The sequence below is a fragment of the Crocodylus porosus genome, unplaced genomic scaffold (assembly GCF_001723895.1).
Source record: "Crocodylus porosus isolate Cpor-Errol unplaced genomic scaffold, CroPor_comp1, whole genome shotgun sequence".
Lineage (NCBI taxonomy): Eukaryota > Metazoa > Chordata > Crocodylia > Crocodylidae > Crocodylus > Crocodylus porosus.
In genome coordinates this window covers 8,846,198-8,864,620 of record NW_017728921.1, presented here as the reverse complement: position 1 = coordinate 8,864,620, position 18,423 = coordinate 8,846,198, and the positions used below count along the sequence as shown (strand labels likewise).

The 18,423-nt window shown below is 43.9% G+C and overlaps 1 protein-coding gene across 1 annotated transcript; it reads right to left on the bottom strand.

Moving 5' to 3' along the window:
• Positions 1–15,638: 15,638 nt before the first annotated feature.
• On the bottom strand, positions 15,639–18,414 carry FZD10 (frizzled class receptor 10). The gene has a single exon (XM_019538947.1). It carries the CDS (start codon positions 18,368–18,370, stop codon positions 16,694–16,696), a length of 1,677 nt encoding a protein of 558 aa, XP_019394492.1. The 5' UTR covers positions 18,371–18,414; the 3' UTR covers positions 15,639–16,693.
• Between the last annotated feature and the right edge of the window lie 9 nt (positions 18,415–18,423).

Genomic DNA, 18,423 nt, shown 5'->3' with positions numbered 1-18,423 from the left:
TTCCACTACATAACAAAACTGATTTTTTTTTGTTGTTGTTGTCAATGTTTTGGCATAAATAAAACTCTGCTACAGCTTCTTCGCTATTTCATCTTTCAGGGTTAAGTGGTGGGTTATAGTAATAAAATCTGTTTTCTTTCAACCCAGAAAAAAACTAGTTTTTTTTGTTGTGTTTACAGTTATGAAGACATTATAGTTCATCTCCATTTCCTTCTCATCTGACCTGTCCTGGATGAATACTGAAAAAAAGGGACTGATTCGACCTGAGCTTTAGTGAAAAATAAGCTGAAAAAGGAACTTAAATGGTGAAGGTCAGAAGCTACTGACAGCTACAGTGGAGCAAATACAATTGTTGGTGCTGATTTACACCAGTGAAAATGTGACCAGAATCTTGCCGAGTAACACTTAAGCGATGGTAGGATTATTCTGTGTTGATAATGATTGAATGATGTTTGACCAGAAACATACTGGCTAAGTACAGACAGTCAAGAAGCCCAAGGCTGAATTGATTAATGGCCATAACTTTTAGGATGGCTGATTTAGACTACACATAAGAAAAAAGTTCTTTATGGTTTGTGTGTCCAGGGTCTGGAACACACTCCCCACAGAGGTGGTGCAAGCACCTACTCTGGACTTCTTCGAAAAACAGGTGGATATATTTCTTGCTGGAGTCACTTGATCCCAGCTGATGCCCCACCTATGCTGGGGGGGGGGGAGGGGGCTGGATCTGATCTCATGAGGTCCCTTCCAGCCCCTAATATCTACGAAATCTATTAAATCAATATTTGCAGGCTAGTCTAAGCTGTGTAGATTGAACCGATAAGCAAGTGAACAGACATTCACTTTTGATTCCAGAAATGCATCCATATGCTTATAGTGGCTCATGCCAGGTGGCAGGAAGGGTGGTGCTTGGCTGGAGCAGACAGCTTGGGGAAAGCACAGCCCACTCACCCTGTGAGGAAGCGTTTGTGGGGGAGGTGCAAAGCATCCTGGGATGCTGGGGACTGTGAGTTAACCTGAATCTGGAGGGGATCTGTGACCGAAGTTCAATAAACTGATTTAACCTAAATCAGATAAGTCTGATTCTACACAAGTTCATAGATCGTTAGGGGCTGGAAGGGACCTTGCAGATCATCGGGTCCAGCCCCCCTGCTCTAGGCAGGAAGACAACTGGGGTTAGGTGTCCCCAGCGAGGTGACTGTCCAGTCTCCTCTTGAAAACCTCCAGGGTAGGTGACTGCACCACCTCTGGAGGGAGTCTGGACACCCTGACTCTGAAGGAGTTTTTCTTGGTATTAAGCCTGAAGTGGCCTTCCAGGAGTTTGTACCCATTGGTCCTGATCTTCCCTGCAGGTGCCCTAGTGAACAGGTGTTCAACAAGCTCCTGATGCACACCTCTGATATATTAGTAAGCCACTATCAAGTCCCCTCTCAACTTTCTCTTCTTTAGGCTAAAGAGGCCCAGGATCCTAGGCTAAAGAGGCCCTACATCCATCCAGCTTTATCTTAAACTGGTTTTCACCATTTTAAAAGTGGTTTATGTGCACTGAACTTCTGTTGTGTTATAGATTTGAACCAGTTTCTGATCATTTATATAGGTGTATGTGTAACTTCTTTCCTTAGCCACTGTATTCACTATCCTCCTCCTTAACTGCACTCTCTGGTTAAGGAGTACAACACACAGAAGAAACAGACATATGAAACACTGTTACGACCAGAACCATGAGTGACTGGTGTCTCCTGAATCTGGGGCGGCAGCCGCAGAAGCCACCGATAGCAGCAGCCCTGTCAGAGGGGGTGCCAGCCCTACTGACAGCATCAGTGTCGGCCATCGTGGGGGGGCACCAGCCCCTTTGGGGGGGGTACATGCACCCCCGTACACCCCCTACCAGTCACCTATGACCAGAACTAAACTATCTAAATAACACAAAGTCATAGCTTCTTACTACGTACGCTATGGGTACCGGTCTGATAGCCCAGATACCTCTACACTATCATTTGGAGGAGATGGGCACAACGTGCATATCTTTACTTACTTTAGGAGGAAAAGTCCATATTAGGCCCTGGATCTGCTGGGACCAATTTATTTTCCTCTATATGCATCTATTTCTTCCCCTTGTGTCACAGTCATTCAGTAACTACATGGATTCCAGCTACATCCTCGCACACAAAATACAGTGACTAGATTAAAAGCACTCATATTATTTTGGTGATACAAGTGGAATCAGTACTGCTTCAAGGACTCCAGAATTTGGTCCATTATTATCCAGAACTAAGTATGCAACTGGCTGGCTGGCTTCAAAATAGTCCAAGATGTACGAGAGGGCTCTATTCTGAAGAGATGACTGTCCTAACAACTAAATATTGAAGAAGGCTCAATACAGAAGAATATGGAAGAGACTCAAAATAGGTCAGACCTTCAGCTTGTATAAATCAGTGTAACTGCATTGATACGGGAGGATCTATGCAGATTTTTGCCAGCTAGGATCTGGCCCTACACATTTGTAGACCTTCCAGAGTAGTTTGTTTTCGGGTGCTTTTTTTGGTGTGGAAAAAAGGGCAATTAAGTGAAAGGCTGTTTTCAGATGCCTTGGAACAATGGCACAAAGTCATGAGTTGGGTGAAGGACATGAAAGCTTGGGTGGAGCAGGAGGAACAGGGGTAGGGTATGGAGTCAGATGACTGTAAAGCTTCAGGCAGGGATGATATACACTGTACAGTTATTACAAATGGTTGTTTTTAATTAAGTTTAATATCTATTTAGTACCATTTTATACTTTATAGTCCATGAACACTCTCTACGTTATCTACCTGAGCCAGATTACATTAGACATACCGGTTGTTGCAGTTCTTTATATCACTGAGGCCAATCTTTCTTGTCCTGGTCATGCTTACTTTAGGGTGTGTGGCCTAATTAATAGGTGGAGTTGTTGAAAGGAAAAAACAGAGGCAACCTCCATCTCTCTCTCTGTCTGACATGGACAAAATTCTTCATCGACAGAAAGATGTGCTTTGACATCCAAACAACTGCAACATCTCAGCTCTGTTTGTGAGCCTCCTAGACAGTACTAAGGCATGGATAGCCACAGATGATGTGCAGCAAGGCCTTATCTAAAAGCAAAATAGTACTGTTGTTCTTTAATACAAGACACCATGAGCCAAATCATGTTCTTTCCAACTGTTTAGAATACTTTGTTAGAAAATGGTGAAGAACAAGATATTACCGGTTAACAATCAGTTTATATTTAATTCTAGCCAGGGAAGTCCTCTGGTATCTCACAGTATGGTCTCTTCACAACTGGAAGGGTCTACATTTATTTATTTATTTATTATTTATTTTTTAATTTCATGTCTTGGGCCAAATCAGTCCCAAATTCTGGGCATTTTTGGTGTTATTTAAGTTGTAATAAAACATCGCTTTGATCTACAAAAAGACTTCCCAGAGGTATATGATTTTAGAGGCCCACAGAGACAAACTGCTGATTTTCAAATGACAGATTTTGCAGAAAAATTCATTGCAAGGGATCCAGGGTGAAACTTTTCCAGATTTGTATGTACTTTTTAAAAACTATAATGAACAGTCTTCTACTGTACCTAAATCTGTCCGTGTTTACTAAAGCAAGATAAATGAGCATCTGTTCCAAACTCAGTGTGTCTTTTATTTGTTAATAAAATACCTCTCAATTATCTACAAACCAGGCATGCCTCTGTTCCCAACAATACTATGGGAATAATAGCACTTTCCTCCCTAATAGAGGTGCTTTGAAGATTATTATATTAAGCACCAGGTTCAGGTCTCGTGGCAATGGGAGGCACCGAAGCATTTAAGATAAACTCACGGACTAAAACCTGTAAGTTACTGAGCTGTGCTTACAGCCTCACAGCATTGGGCCCTGAACGGGGACATTTGACCCTGAATCAAATCTGTTATGTGCTGAGTAGTGTAAAGTCCTGGAATATATTTTAAAAGGGATTAATTTTAGGCCATTACTGTACCTCTATTTAATTTTCACCTGCTCTTAAAAGAGGTCGAGCTAGACACTGCTGAATGTAACTCTTAATCATCCCATAGGAAATATGGAAGCCAGCAAAGCTAATGAACTATTCGCTTCCTCCCCTGGTCCCAATTTAAACAATCTCATAAACTTGGAAATTTGCTTTTTGCTGTTTGCAGTGTGTGCTTCTGCACACAATCAAGGCAAGGAGGTAATTTGGGGCATGTGGGGAAGAGGAGGGGGACGGAGGCACTTCCTTTCCTTAAAATAAAACCATACTGTTAAACCCCCCTGGGTAGTTCCTTGATGTATTTGCTGCATATACAAAGCACAAGCTTTAAGGATTTAATCACTGTCTTTTACGAAATCCCCATGCTGAACAATGACCATCTATAATATTTTCATACTCCAAAGATTTGTACACTAACAAATTATAATGGGGGGCAGTGTTTTTCATGCACATGGTCTGAAATGTGAGTTGATTATAGCAATTTTGGTACCATGAAGAAGAACAGATAGTAAAAAATATCAAGCAAAGGGTCAGCTGGCCACTGTCTTTGTGTTTCTGTGAGTTTTCTTTTCTTTTTCTTTGAGGAGAAAGGGTGAGCTCCGAGCTGAAGGGACCCTTTTCTCCCCATCAAAGACAGAAACAATTGTGCATTTCAAAGGAATCTCCTTGCTCCCAAGTCCAAGAAGCTTTTTGTTATGCAAATGAAACCAGCTTTTCTTATTTGTCTTTAAATGGTAGGTTGCAGTTATGTCTGTTGTGTTAAAAAACATCAAGCAAGGAAACAGAATGTCAAAGCCTTTTGCTTTCTCGGTCCTGCTGCAGACATGGGTAGTTTTCATTAAGGTTGCATTTCAAACAATGGTTGTTTGATACTGTAAGCACTCAGTAGCCATTAACATGAGCCTACAAGGAGGTAGAAACATCCAGTCAAACGGAGATTGCCTGATTCAAGAAGAGGGATGCTAACAATCACGTTTATTCCCAGCAGTCTACATAAAGTCACCGTGTCACTCATCCATTAATTAACTCAGCAGTGATCTAAGGACCTGCTGAAAAGCCAAGGGAAGTCAAGAGGAGTCTCTCCATTGACATCCACTGTGGATTAGGGCATGCTGGATTAAGCAAAGGGCTGTTCTTAACCCTGCTACTAAGAAGGAAGGGTAGAGATGCACCTCATAGATTAACTGGATGAGAGATGCGTAAGCTTTTGTGGGAGCTCACGTCTCTCTGCTACCAAGATTACTCTCTGCTTCAGTTGTGTCCCCTATAAAAAGGGGCCAGAGCATCGGGTAGCACATGCCCACCGACCTTGGGAAAGTGTTTCGAGATGTGGAGAAGAAACGTGCCAGCTGTTATGTCAGTGCCAGCTGCAATTCTAACGAAACAAAGTACAGCCTCGTCAATAGCCATTCCTTCTAGGTTGCAAAGACAAGCAGTAGGCTGACCTCTGGGCTCATGGGTCTCTATTTCTGAGCTCCCATTGGCACCGATCCAGGGATAGAGTTTGTGCAATGAATGCTATAACTTGAGCTTTAAAAAAGAAATTCTAAAAACTTGCGTTTGCCTTTTTTCAACATCTTTATGCTTCGAGGAAGCCAAAATACACAAGATAGGATGTCACTGCTTCCTTCCCAAAGCCATTGCTCCATATAAGCCTGATCCCAGATCTCTGTCGGCTAATGCCACGCATGTGTGGACTCCTTTTACCATTGGTGGCAGTTCCATAGATAGAGGGTTTGCGAAACAACCCTGGCAACTGTTTTGTTTCAGCATTAGTTCCAATGGACGCAAACAGGATATGGCTTGGCTGCCCATCATAATTACAGACTAAAACTAACAAACAATGGGGTCAAATTCTTACAACCCTTACTCGTCCTGAGAACTACCAAACTCCTTGAGAATAACAATCCCACTGATTGCTGTGGGCTGCTTGCAGAGCAGGATATGACTAATGATGGAACAATATTACCAGTTATTACTTTAAGCAGAGATTGCAGAATCTGGCCCAAGGAGACTGCCATAAAAATACTTTTTTCAGAAGGCATGACGCATCAGTCAGTATTTCATACTACAAACAGGGGTTGGAAGTGTCTTCATTATGTTCCTTGAAATGTCGGTATTATTGCTACCTGTGGATCAAGAACCAGGAGTAATTTTTTTTCATTTTTCCAAACCATGAACCAACAAGCAGTTGAAAATCAAGTTAGCCTGCAAAGGCACATCCCTTCAAAGCCTAACCACTGTAAGCTACCAAGCTGTATGCTTCATTTACAGCAGGGGAGTTCCAGCTTCTACAGCAGTGGGCTGGGTGCTTGTGACCCAGCCGTACCACAGGCCAAAAAGTGACGGGGGAAGGAAGAAGGCTGCCTGTGTCAGGTGAGGGTGGAGAGGGCGAGAGGAAGGGACTGGGGCTATGGAGGGCATCAGCAGCATGATTCAGGATACCAAAGGGGACACATAGGCTAGGGACAGAAATTACACATAAACTGGTACAAGTGATTGGAAACTGGTTCAAATCTGTAACACAACAGAAGTTCAGTGCACATAAACCACTTTCAAAATGGCTGAAACTGGTTTAAGATCAACTTGGATGGTTGTAGTATCAGACTGAATTAACTTTAGTTAAATCAGTTTATTGAACTTCTGTCCCAGGTCCCCTCTAGGTTCAAGTTTAACTCACAGTCCCCCAGCATCCCAGGATGCTTTGCACCTCTCTGAAAAACCTCTCCTTGCAGAGTGGCTGGGCTAGCCTTGGCAGAAGCTATCTGCTCCAGGTGAGCAGGGAGGCATGCTGTAGCACCCCCAGCTTCTAGCCTGGGCCACTGCAGGTAAGTGGCTGCATTTCGGGACTCGAAAATGAATGTTTGCTCACCTGCTTATCGATACAATCTACGCAGCTTAGACTAACTTTCCAAAATTGAACCAATTCAGCTTTGGGCTTTTTGGCCATCTGTAATTAGCTGAAGGGCTGAGCTCCTTACTGCTGATTGCCCATTTCAGAAGTTGGATCTGGGTCGTGGGTTGTATGCCAAGCACCACTGGTTTACAGCATTCAGAATAACCGTGTAGCGAACACCGCTATTACATTAAGCCGCGAGATTGAATTTCTTTTTTTATAAGCTTACCTTTGTTTTCCTGCTTAGTCGGCTAACTGATTCAAGGATCCCAGAAATAGAGATCTGGTATGACACGTATGCTTGCATAATAATCCCCCCCCACCCCCGTTCCTCCCAGTTGCAGTTGCAGAGTTGTAGATAACCCTGCTCCATTCCACAGGTGGCTGCACTTCAGCAATTCTGCATGTGTTTTGAAAACCACTTTGGAAACCTTCGGGAAGAAAGTCATTTAAACAAAGCATGTTGCTCGGTATCAGCAGGGAAGTTTGCCCACGTAAACGGAGAACAGGACGAGGGGCCTGATTTTTTTCTTTTTTTGGAAGAGGAATAATTTACAGTAGATAAATGTGGAGGGAGGACAGGGAGGCAGGAAAGGTGGGTTCCTTCTCCAGCTCAGGGGGTGGGGAGCAAGTTGCAATGGGTTACGGTACTGACACAGGGGTGATGCCTTCCAGGATCCAGATTATAATAATACACTAATAAAAAATAGCAAATTGTTCTTTAACTTGCCCTCCAGTCTCTGCCCTGGCAGCTCCTTTGGGGTCGTCAGTGACTCCTCACTTCCCTTCCAGCTGCTTTGTTCACCCAGCACCCTTGTATTCATTGCTCCCCAGGCCTCTGCTTTTTCCCTCTAATGACCCTGATACCTCCTGAAAGAATCTGTCATTTGTAGCTGTTCCACTCAATCTACAAAGATGCCTCCCCACCTCCCACTGTTTTATGTGCTACTGCTGTGTTGGAAGGGCTTGGGGATCTCAGGCACATCTCGCACCCCTCCCTTCCCCAACACACAGGCTTTAACTGCAGCAGATTCACAGCTTTTCACGCCTGGTGCCAGGTGTGTAGGTGTATGGGGTGGGGGAAGGGGAGAGCAAACTCGGGTCCACAGTTGATTTATTTGCTTTTTCCCTTTGAAACTACACAGAGAATCTTTGTATGTGGGCAATGGCCTAAAAAGCCAAGGAATCACAAGCATTACAATGACCTCTTCATAAAATACTCCCCAAAAGTGGTATAATAGCAAGGTTTATATAATTTACAGAAAGGGGGGTTATAATTAGCAATGGGTGAGCTTTGAAAGGCTTGGGTGTTTGCTTTCTATGAGACCTCAATGCTCATAGTTCAGATGCTCTGAACTCTCCAGTCCTCTGCTGGAAACTTCACAGGAATATACCTGGTGATTAAATTTCTTGGACACCTCTTAGTTTGGATCAGGCCAGAGATAGGGAGAGTACGTGTAGGAATGCCACCTCTTTCCATCCCACCTGGAAGCCAGAATAACCAGGGCACGTGGAGATGTGAAATAACACGGCGGAAAGGTCATGCTAAGTTTTACACACTTCATAAATGGTCCGCTTGAGTTCACTTTGAGTTATGGGAAATTTCAGGTCAGGGTTTTTCTTTTGCTCTTGTATCTGAACGGGTTGCTCCTCTTTAATTCTAGTCGGGTTCAAATAACAGTAGCTTCTCATGAGAAGAAACCTTATAACCATTGTAAAGTGAGAGCAGAGTTTAATTAACTTGGGAGCTGTGCCTGTGAACAAGAAAGTGAACTCAGCGGTGGGGCTTGTTACCCAAATATACAGCTCCTGCTACGGCAACAGCATGAAAAAATGTGGTAAAGCGTAGTATTAGTATTTCATGTCGGCTCCACAGCCAGCACCAAAGGAGTTTTAAAAAAGCAGCTAAAGGATTTAGGAGCACAAGGCCAATGGAAGTGTGACTCAAGCTTCTAAACCCATTGGGTGTTTTTGAAAACCTCTCCCCAAAAAGCTAACATGCATACATAAATTCGCTGTAGTGTCTTGAGAGCGGAGCCTTCCTGGGATTGTACATTTATAAAAGGCTTAAGGCCCTGAATCAGCAAAGTACGTAAGCATGTACCTAACTTTATTAAGAGCGCGGGCTGTTTTGCTGAAACCAATGGGATTACCCACATGCTTAAAGTTAAGTATTGGGCCTAATCCTTTGGGATTTATGCACATAAAACCTGCATTCACCTCACTGGCAGCTATGCACACACCAGCATGACAAGAGCAGGCTCAAATTTGCATCTTAAAACCTACTAGTAAAACAGGAATGTAATAAGCAGCCAAGAAAGCAGAGCTCCAATAAAGATGAACCCACTCTGCAAAGTCCAATGCCACCTCTGTAGATGAAATACAAGATATTCTGAGCCACTTTATGACGCAGACTGAAAGTTTCAGGGATGAGTTAGGCTGGTCAACGTTGTACTTGTTTCTCTTTAAGCCATATGATCACATATTTATTCTATCAAGAACAGGATAGCTGTATACTGTGTGCTGAGGGCAGGGAGGTTGCGCTGTTTTAACTACATAATTTTCTAAACTGCTCCTAAAATCTTCTAATAGAAGAAAAAAGTTGATGAGTGCTTAAAAGCCCAAACCCAGGGACCCTCCATGAAAGGTTAATACTTTTGGAAATGTTGCCAACAGTGTCTTCAAATACTAAAATGGTACATCAGTGACAGACACAGAGGAAGGGAAGATAAATCTAGCAGCAGTGACTTGTCAAACTACTAGAAATAGTCAGGGAAAAAAAGGAATGAAATACTGAAAAATATGGACATTTAAAATAACAGACATGGAAAATAAATAATGGACATGGAGAATAAAATAATTCTACATCTTTTTTGAAGCAGGACAATATTCAAGGGAAATAGTTTGAGCAAAAAAAAAACCTGGAAAAGAATTCAATGGAGTTTTGCCTATTTTTCCCCAGTGTGAATTCACAGTTCAACCAACATTTCCTCCACAGTGCAAAATCCATTTGAAACAGAGTTAACTAGATACGCTAAAAAAATAAATAGATGAAAAAGCAGATAAGCGTAGAGGAGAGTCGAATCAGCATCGCAGGTCCAAAATTTCAACATCTTGCTTTACCGTTTTATCAAACAATTCTAGAGACTCAAGGATCCAATTTCTGCAACTGGTTGAAAGAGAACCCGATCTCCACCACTGATACAGCAGCAGTCCTATTGTGAATTCACATGGACAGGGGTCAACCCCCCCCCGATAAGGGAATAAGGTAACATCCAAACAAAGTGAAACCAAATCTTGCTTCTCTGTAACAACGAATCCTTCTCGGTTAACACTCTGCAGTTCAGTCCTGACGTTCTCCTGTGCTTAGCAACACCCTTGGGAGCTCCAAAATTGGGACCTATATTTCCCAGCCCACTAAACCCCCTCCCCCCCCAAAAAACCCACACGTTTTGTAAAAGTTTTTGATGTACCTTTAACAAAAAAAATGTGCAAAACTGCTATAGTTAGTAGCCTGCATCCATGTGGGCAGATGAGACTTGGGCGGGGAAGGTGAAAAGAGAGCGGTAGGTGCAGCTGAAGAAAGACCAATCAGCAATGGAAGAAAGGGAAAAGGGAAGTGTTGCAGATGAGCGAAGGAAGATGAGCTAGATGGGGAAAAATGAAGAGGGCGCTCTGGACTTCAGTCTGCATGTCGTTACGCATCCTCCGTTCCCAGCGGCGCCGCCGTATTAGTCCCGGAGAAGACGGGGAGTCTGTGCTTTCTGAACAAATATTACCACTGATTGCAAACTTTTCAGTGGAACGTATTACTGCCAGGAAACACCAGCTTGTTGATACAGGGGCATTCGGCTGGAATGTCAGTTTGGAAAAAAATAGATATATTTACAAAAATAAATAAATAAAAAGAGCATTTCAGTCAAGTTCCTTTCCTGTTTCACCATGTGAAGTTTTGAGCTTTCATTTTGCAATGACTTTTGGTTTTAAGCTTATTTTATATTGCTTTATGAATTCTAGCACGGCTGAATGTTTTTTAAAAGTTGTAGTTGCAAGTGTTTTTGACTCATCCCAAATGGTCTTTTTTTAAATGTCGTTGCACAGCAATTGTTGAAAGCCAATGTTTCAATCTGATTTGGAATCAAAATAAATGGCAGGAGTGTGAATTTTCTGTGACAGAGGTCTAAAGGAGAGAGGAAACCTCACCTAGACCCACTGAGGTGACAGACTTTACTGGGAGACCTCTTGACTTTTTAACAGGTTGTATTAATGGGGGAGTGGAAAGAAGAAATGAATTGCAAGGCACTTTTCTTTCAACAGATATGCTACATGAAAACTCAACCTTGCCTTTGATGTGCATGCAAAACTCTCAACAGCTGCACTTTTGGTTGTGTAAGGAAGGCAAAACAAGGCCCCAAAAAACTGCACGCCTGGGTCAAATTCTGATCTCCGGCACATCAGCTTAATCCAAAGTGACACCACTGATTTCTCTGTATAACTGCACAGAGGTCTGTAATTCCATGCTAACGTTCAGCATATCCAACATTAACAAACCACAAGAGCCTCGTTCTTGTGATTTATTTTTATCGTGAAGGTCCCTTGGCGGAATTAAAGCTTTATTATGTGCCATTTCCTAAAGATATCCATTACAGCAGAAAAGGAGGAAAAAGAATAGTTTGAAATAAGGTTTATTACAATAAACGCCGAAGCCATGGGCTGTCTGTTCCACAAAACTTATCCCATGTCTCTCCTACTCAAGTGTGAAACAACAAAAATTAAATAAAAGCAAAAAAAACTCAGCAGCATTCAAGGTGACCAGTCTAGCAGGCTCCAAGTTGTTCAAGAGGAAAAAAAACCCATGCTTGGACTGGTATTCAGTCTGATTTCATCCTGGAGTTCACGGAAAAATAAAGCTTTAGTAATAATGGGTGCAAGGATATTGCCTTAATTACAAGAGCAAAACCACTGGTACTGCAGCACGGTTTGGGGTGAGTTGCATAAAGGAGTATTTTGTAAATGAATAATGACTTTGCTTAAAGCCAATCACCTCCAAGTGTGTTATAAGAAAGATGAAATAGTGCTGGAAGGCAGTGGGAGGTAGAAGAGCCTCAAAGTGCAAACAGGTGCTGATCTCCCTCCAGGGGGTACTGAATGCCACGGACCTTACGGGCCTGTCACTTCTGATCAAAGCAAGCACCAAGACCACATAATCACCATCGCCCCCCTTTTAAAGCATCCCCTGATTTATCATCTGTCAGTGTTAATAACTTGGCCATTCTGTCTAAAATGCTTAAGAACATTACACAAGGATAACATTTCATAATATATATATATTTTTAAAGAAACCTGCAAATGTTTTTAACTTAAGTTCCCCCTTTGAGACCATCTGTTGTCAGAGACCACCTGTCATCAAAAGACCACCTGAGCACATAATATCCCATCATTACCGAACTATCCCCTTGAAGCCATGGGTTTTAAGTGTTAGGATAAGAAGGGTGTGCATTACAGACGTTGTTGGTACTGGTCTTTCATAGTTTGAAGCCATGGGATGACAGCCATATGTGAATAATAGTTTCATAATCACATGCAGCTGACATGCTACCTCAGGAAACATCTGATATGAGCTCTGAACACTGTACTTGATTGAACTCAATTATATTCTTTCAGCGGTGAGACTGGCATTATAGCCTGTTAAAAACTGTCCCCATGTGTCACAGCAGCTTACACCTATTGGGCCCAATTCGGTTTCTGCTTACATTGATGTAAATCTAGCACTCTAGTGTAATGTAAGACTTGCATCAACGTATAGGACTGTTTTAAGGACTGCATCTTTCCAAACATCATGTTCTCTCCCTGGCTTCATCCTTTCAACTCCTAACCTCTGTCAAAATACCAATCAAAATGTGCTCTGCCAAAGGGAACTTGATCCTTGTGTCCTCCTTCTACCTGGCTATTGATATCCATGGACGCAGCCTGCGTGGTGTCTCATCTATGTATCCGGTGCTGAATTTTGGCCTCACAGATGATGCATAGCTCCTGCTAAGCGAAAAGGACTTGCAGCTCCATACCTGGGGGAAGTATTTGGTTTTGATTTGCACTGGCCAGATACCGGCTCATCAGTTGTACACTCTTCTGAGATGTATTTGTCTGAACAATGCCGTACCTAAATCAACATGGTCGGGTTGTACTGAACATCCCTTCCACAGGAGAAGATCTGAACTTCTCTCCACTCTCCCTAGACTTCTCCAAGTTTAGGTTGCTGAAGTGCACTAGACTACACAAATCTCTTGAACGCTCCATTCACAGGCAATTACCTGGCATTTCTTAGAGAAAAAGCCCACAGAGCTTAGCAGGAATGTACCCAATACAACCCTACAGATATTTAACAGAGTTAAATTACATTTTCTTTGAAAACTCACAAGAATTTAAAACAAAATTAGATGCTCTCCAGGTTTTTAATTTTTTTTAAAAATATGGTTTAAAACTCATCTCTCAAATTCCACAGCAGGAGCAACACTCTCAAATTATCTTTCAAAAATCCCACTGGTGAGATCCCTAACATAGTTCAACGGAGCTGTTCCACCTTTCTTTTAGTAGCAACCTCAGTAACCAGAGTTGGACCAGCACTGAATGCAGGACAGAAAGAGAGGCAGTCTTTAAACTAAATTAGCTATAGATGCCCTTAAAGGTCAGCTGCTGCACTCCCAATTCAGGAAGCCTTTATGAGCCAGGCTGATATTAAAAACATAAATATACTTGAGATATTTACCCCGCCGACAAATGCCACAGGTTTAAATGTCCCGCCGGCCCCTCCAGACCTGCAATTTGACTGGGTATACCGGCTCCCACCGACTCAAGACAGAGCTGAACATGGGCAGAAGACTGCCTTCGTTGTCAAGGCCTTGGATATGAAATTTTCTTGGTCCTCCCCAGTACTTAAAAATAATGAAGGAGAGTTAAACTTCAAATCCTAGTTCAAATATTTGGAAGAGCATTCTTGTAAATTTAACAGACCTGACAACTAAGTGTTCAAAAGTGACATCTTTCCACACACACACACACACACACACGCACCATGTGTATCCCCGCTCTGTTCATAAGAAAGGGACAAGCTGATGGCCACTGATCCCATCGCTGCTTGATTTCATCTCCTTTCCTTCTAAGGCAGCTAATTCTGTTTTCTCCGGCGAGATCAGCTGACAGAATGGGAATATCAACTTGCAGCATTACACAAAGGAAAAAAAAAGGAGTATCACCACTCCCTAGACATTGCCAGAACTGCATAAAAACTCCGTGAGATGTTGATCTCAGTGGCCCAAGTATTTTAGACTGCAGCTTATGTGTAAAATCTGTCGCTAATAAAACCACAGTTAATTTTTATCCCCCCCTGCAGCACATTTTTACATTACGGGTGCAGGAGTAGAAAGAGGATCTACATAACAGTAACTGAAAAACCCCCCACACGATTTGAGGACTTTCCCTAATAATTTGCATGATGTGTCTTTTTATTCTGTAAGTTTGCCCTCCTTGGGCTCTAGTGTAACTGATCTTAACAGGAACGCAGGGAGATCTGAAGGCATTAATTCAATAGTTTCAGAACTGAATTTGTTTAGAGCAGTGTCCTACTTTGGCTCCAGCAGGGTGTGCTCTGACAGGATTAACTTCCAAGACATCTACAAAGCTCCCTTCCAAGCAGTGGCACATCGACACAAAGGTGGGGGGGACATATTTACAGACAAAAATGGTAGAATCGGCAGTGAAGGCTGCTTTGTTTGGGTGCATTTAGGTATAAAGATGTTTAATAATCCACGCATGATCATTATTGGAAACTCAGGTTTCTAGTCATTGCTGGCAAGATTTTCAACCGCCTACAAGATCGAGTGAAAAAACATCAGCTGCAGCACATATATCCTTAGAAACTGGGTCACAGTGCGAACTATAAAGGTCCTTTTGTTATAAAGCTACAAGCCCTTAAGGGGTGACTGTTGTGGAGATCCCAGCTCTACCGATGTCCATTATGAGCTCTCTTTATTTTTATAACATATAAAATAACTCTCCCAGAGCAGTTTCTGCAAGGGGGTGTGCTGAGCTGCCATCGCACCGAGTAGCGACCTGATTGTTAACTCCACCGAGAACTTAAAAGTTCGGACAGAAACAGGCTCCACTGCCTACTTCTGCATATTTGCATTTACAACTGGAACTTTGTCACGGCGTACTATATAACCTCCGTATCTAGGAGTCCGTCACTAGTGCTTTCCCCTCCGCGTCTTTCCCCAGCTTGTTTAAAGCAACACTCTGCAGTAATACTGCAAGAACCATTGCAGATTACAGACTATATTCTATAAAGTAACACTTAAGTGGTCCCTTATCCTTAACAGGCTGACCATACCCCATGCAAATGCTAAAGGGGAGTTAACCACGGGTCCCTGCTGCAATTTCAAACAGGTCTGCAAACACGGACTGCACTTTATTAACAGATAACTCCACTAACGCCTTTTCCCATTCCATTCTCTGCGTTGCAAAGATTCCCCAAAAGGGGCAACTTGAAAACTGTTTACCGGTATTTTCAACTTGCCGTTCCTCTTTTGCGAGTTATGGTTCTATCCGGTTACACTTGTCGCCAAAGAGAAGACTATATAATGTACTATATTCAAAATGTGCCTTCAGTAAGTCATGGGCGGTGGGGGAGGAACATTTATTAACCACAAAGCACAGCACAGAAAGTTTAAAACGCCAAAAAATTATCAAACTAAAGAACATATTTTATTTTTAATAAAATAGTGGAGCATGAAAAATAATCGTATGTTACACATATATACAGCAAATAATTGCGCCCACAGCACAGTAAAGAGCATCACTCTATACAAAGCTTCCCTTTGCAGAATCTAGTGCTTCTTGATCTATTCATGGTGAGAATTTGTTTAACAATAGAAAGAGTCAATAAGCCCTTTGGGTCTCTTTGAATTGATTCCCCCCTTTTTTTTTGCACAAATCAGTCCAAACGTGTATAACATTGGCTTGATTTCCATTAAAAAGCCACAAAATGTAACACTAAAGGGTTTCTGAGGACTAGACCTCTTAGTTCTTTTGTTAAGGGATTTCTTTTGTTGTCTTTATGTACAGCAAAATACTTGTTTCTCTTTTCATGTCATGGTAAGGGGGAAAAAAATGTATTGCACATGATTCTTATTCACAAAGTTTGTCTGGTGCAGGAAGTTTCTCTTTTAGCAAAAGCATATTGGTGAGCCTTGTAGATTGAGCCCGGTTTTAGGCACTCCAAACCCAGTAAACTGAGAAGCATTGGAAAGGCTCTCTCTCTCTCTCTCTCTTTTTTTAAAGTTCGCACACAAGTTGCCTGCACAGCCAGCAGTGCACACTTACTGAGCGCAGGCCTCGGTGGAACCGTTCGTTTCCCCAAATAACAATTTCTCAAGCACGCCCTTGGCCAGCAAAATAGGAGCTCCACAAAACTTGACCCTACCTCGTTACTCGGAAAGCTGTAAGAAAGCCGGCTCAGCTACAGAAAGTTAAGCAACATCAGAGGGCTGGATGAAGGATCTTACTCTAACTTAGAAACGGAAGAGGCTGCTTACACTGACGAGACTCCTTTCACTGAAAACATTCCCCTAAGTAGGTTTACCTGCAGTTTATCACGAATTTCAGTGGGACACATTTTGCCTCGATCTGCTCTACCGTCCTCTGACAAAAAGCACCAATTCTTATTTTCAGTTTGCGGGTTGCCACAGTGGCCGTTTGCAACTCTCTACAGGCTGAGACCCTTTCCTACGCAGCCCGTTCATACACAGGTGGGTGGCTGCAATGCAGATTCATATTTTGCATGGTGGGTTTTCTGGGGATGCTGAGGTTTTTTGTAGATCCCGCTACTAGTAATGACACTTGCAGGTTTTCTCCGACTCCTCTTCTTTAATCTTCGACTGCAGACGTTTTGCCAGGACTGAAGAGTCTTTGAAGTCCAGATCCACATCCCGCTAGTAATGCCCACAACCAGCAACATGAAAATTTTGACCATAAAAATTTCGACTGCCGGGATGGAATTGCTCATCGTGCAGTCTAAATTTTTAGTCTGATTGTTCATCTTGCATTTCTGCTGCGTCGCCACGATTTTCCAATAATCCATGTTAAGTCTTTCATAAAAGTAGCAAGCTATCACGCAAGTGGCAGGCACCGTGTACAAGACCGAGAAGACACCGATCCGGACCATGAGTTTCTCCAGCTTATCTGTGTTCTCTCCGCCGGTTTTCATCACCCTCCGGATGTGGAAGAGGGCCACGAAACCAGAGAGAATAAAAGACGTGCCAATGATTAGGTAACAAGCTAAAGGGATGAGTACGAATCCCGTCAAGGCGTTCACATCCATGCTTCCGACGTAGCACAGTCCTGTCAGCTCATCTCCAGCTACCCGTCTCATAACTAAAATCATGATGGTCTTCACAGCTGGAATGGCCCAGGCTGCCAAATGAAAGTAGCTGCTGTTGGCCTCGATGGCTTCATGCCCCCATTTTTTCCCAGCAGCCAGAAACCAAGTCAAAGTCAAGATGACCCACCACAAGGAGCTCGCCATCCCGAAGTAATAGAGCACCAGGAACACGATGGTGCACCCGGTGCTCTCCAAGCCCTCCTGGATCACGTAGAGTTGACCGCTGTCTCTGTCGCAGGCGATGCTCTCGGCGCCCGAGAAGAGGCGGATGATGTACCCCACCGAGTAGACGCAGTAGCACATGGACAGGAAGATGATCGGCCTCTCGGGGTACTTGAAGCGCTGGGGATCGATCAGGAAAGTGAGGACGGTGAAGGCGCTGGAGAAGAAGCACAGGATGGACCAGATGGCAACCCAGATGGCGGCGAACTGCTTGTCCCCCCTGCTCCAGTACACGTCCACCCCCGGCCTGCAGAGAGGGGCGCAGGAGGCGCTCTTCTCCACGCGGTGGAACTTGCCCGGGTTGTCGCAGGAGCCCCGGCTGGGGCTGTCCTTGGGCTGCGGCAAGTCGTGGGCGCCGCTGGGCCGCTGCGGCCTGAACATGGGCGGCAACATGCTGGAGCCCCGGGGCGGCTCCTCCGACCCGTTGCTGGGGGCTTCCATGCACAGGTAGTTGGGGTCGTTCTTGTTGGGCAGCTTGCCGCAGTCCAGGGAGTCGGGCCACTTGAAGTTGAACTGCTCCATGATGGGGGAGCACTTGAGCCGGGCCTGCTCGCACATGACCCGGCAGGCCGGGATGGGCGTGGACACCTGCTCGGTGCACATGGGGGCGTAGAGGGAGCAGAGGAAGAACTTGAGGTGCCCGTGGCAGCCGTACTCCACCAGCGGCGCGAACTCGTGCAGCTGGATGGCCGCCTCGCGCTGGTTCTCGTGGCCCATCAGGTTGGGCATCCGCGTCATGTTGTAGCCGATGTCCTTGCACATGGGGATCTCGATGGGCTGGCACCGCCCGTCGCCCGGGCGCTCGCTGTCCATGGAGCTGATGCCGGCGCAGGAGCGCGGCCCCCGCGGCAGCAGCAGCGGCAGCA

Excerpts from the sequence above, each read along its gene's own strand:
- FZD10 (XM_019538947.1), bottom strand. The coding sequence starts at position 18,370 with ATGGACAGCGAGCGCCCGGGCGACGGGCGGTGCCAGCCCATCGAGATC.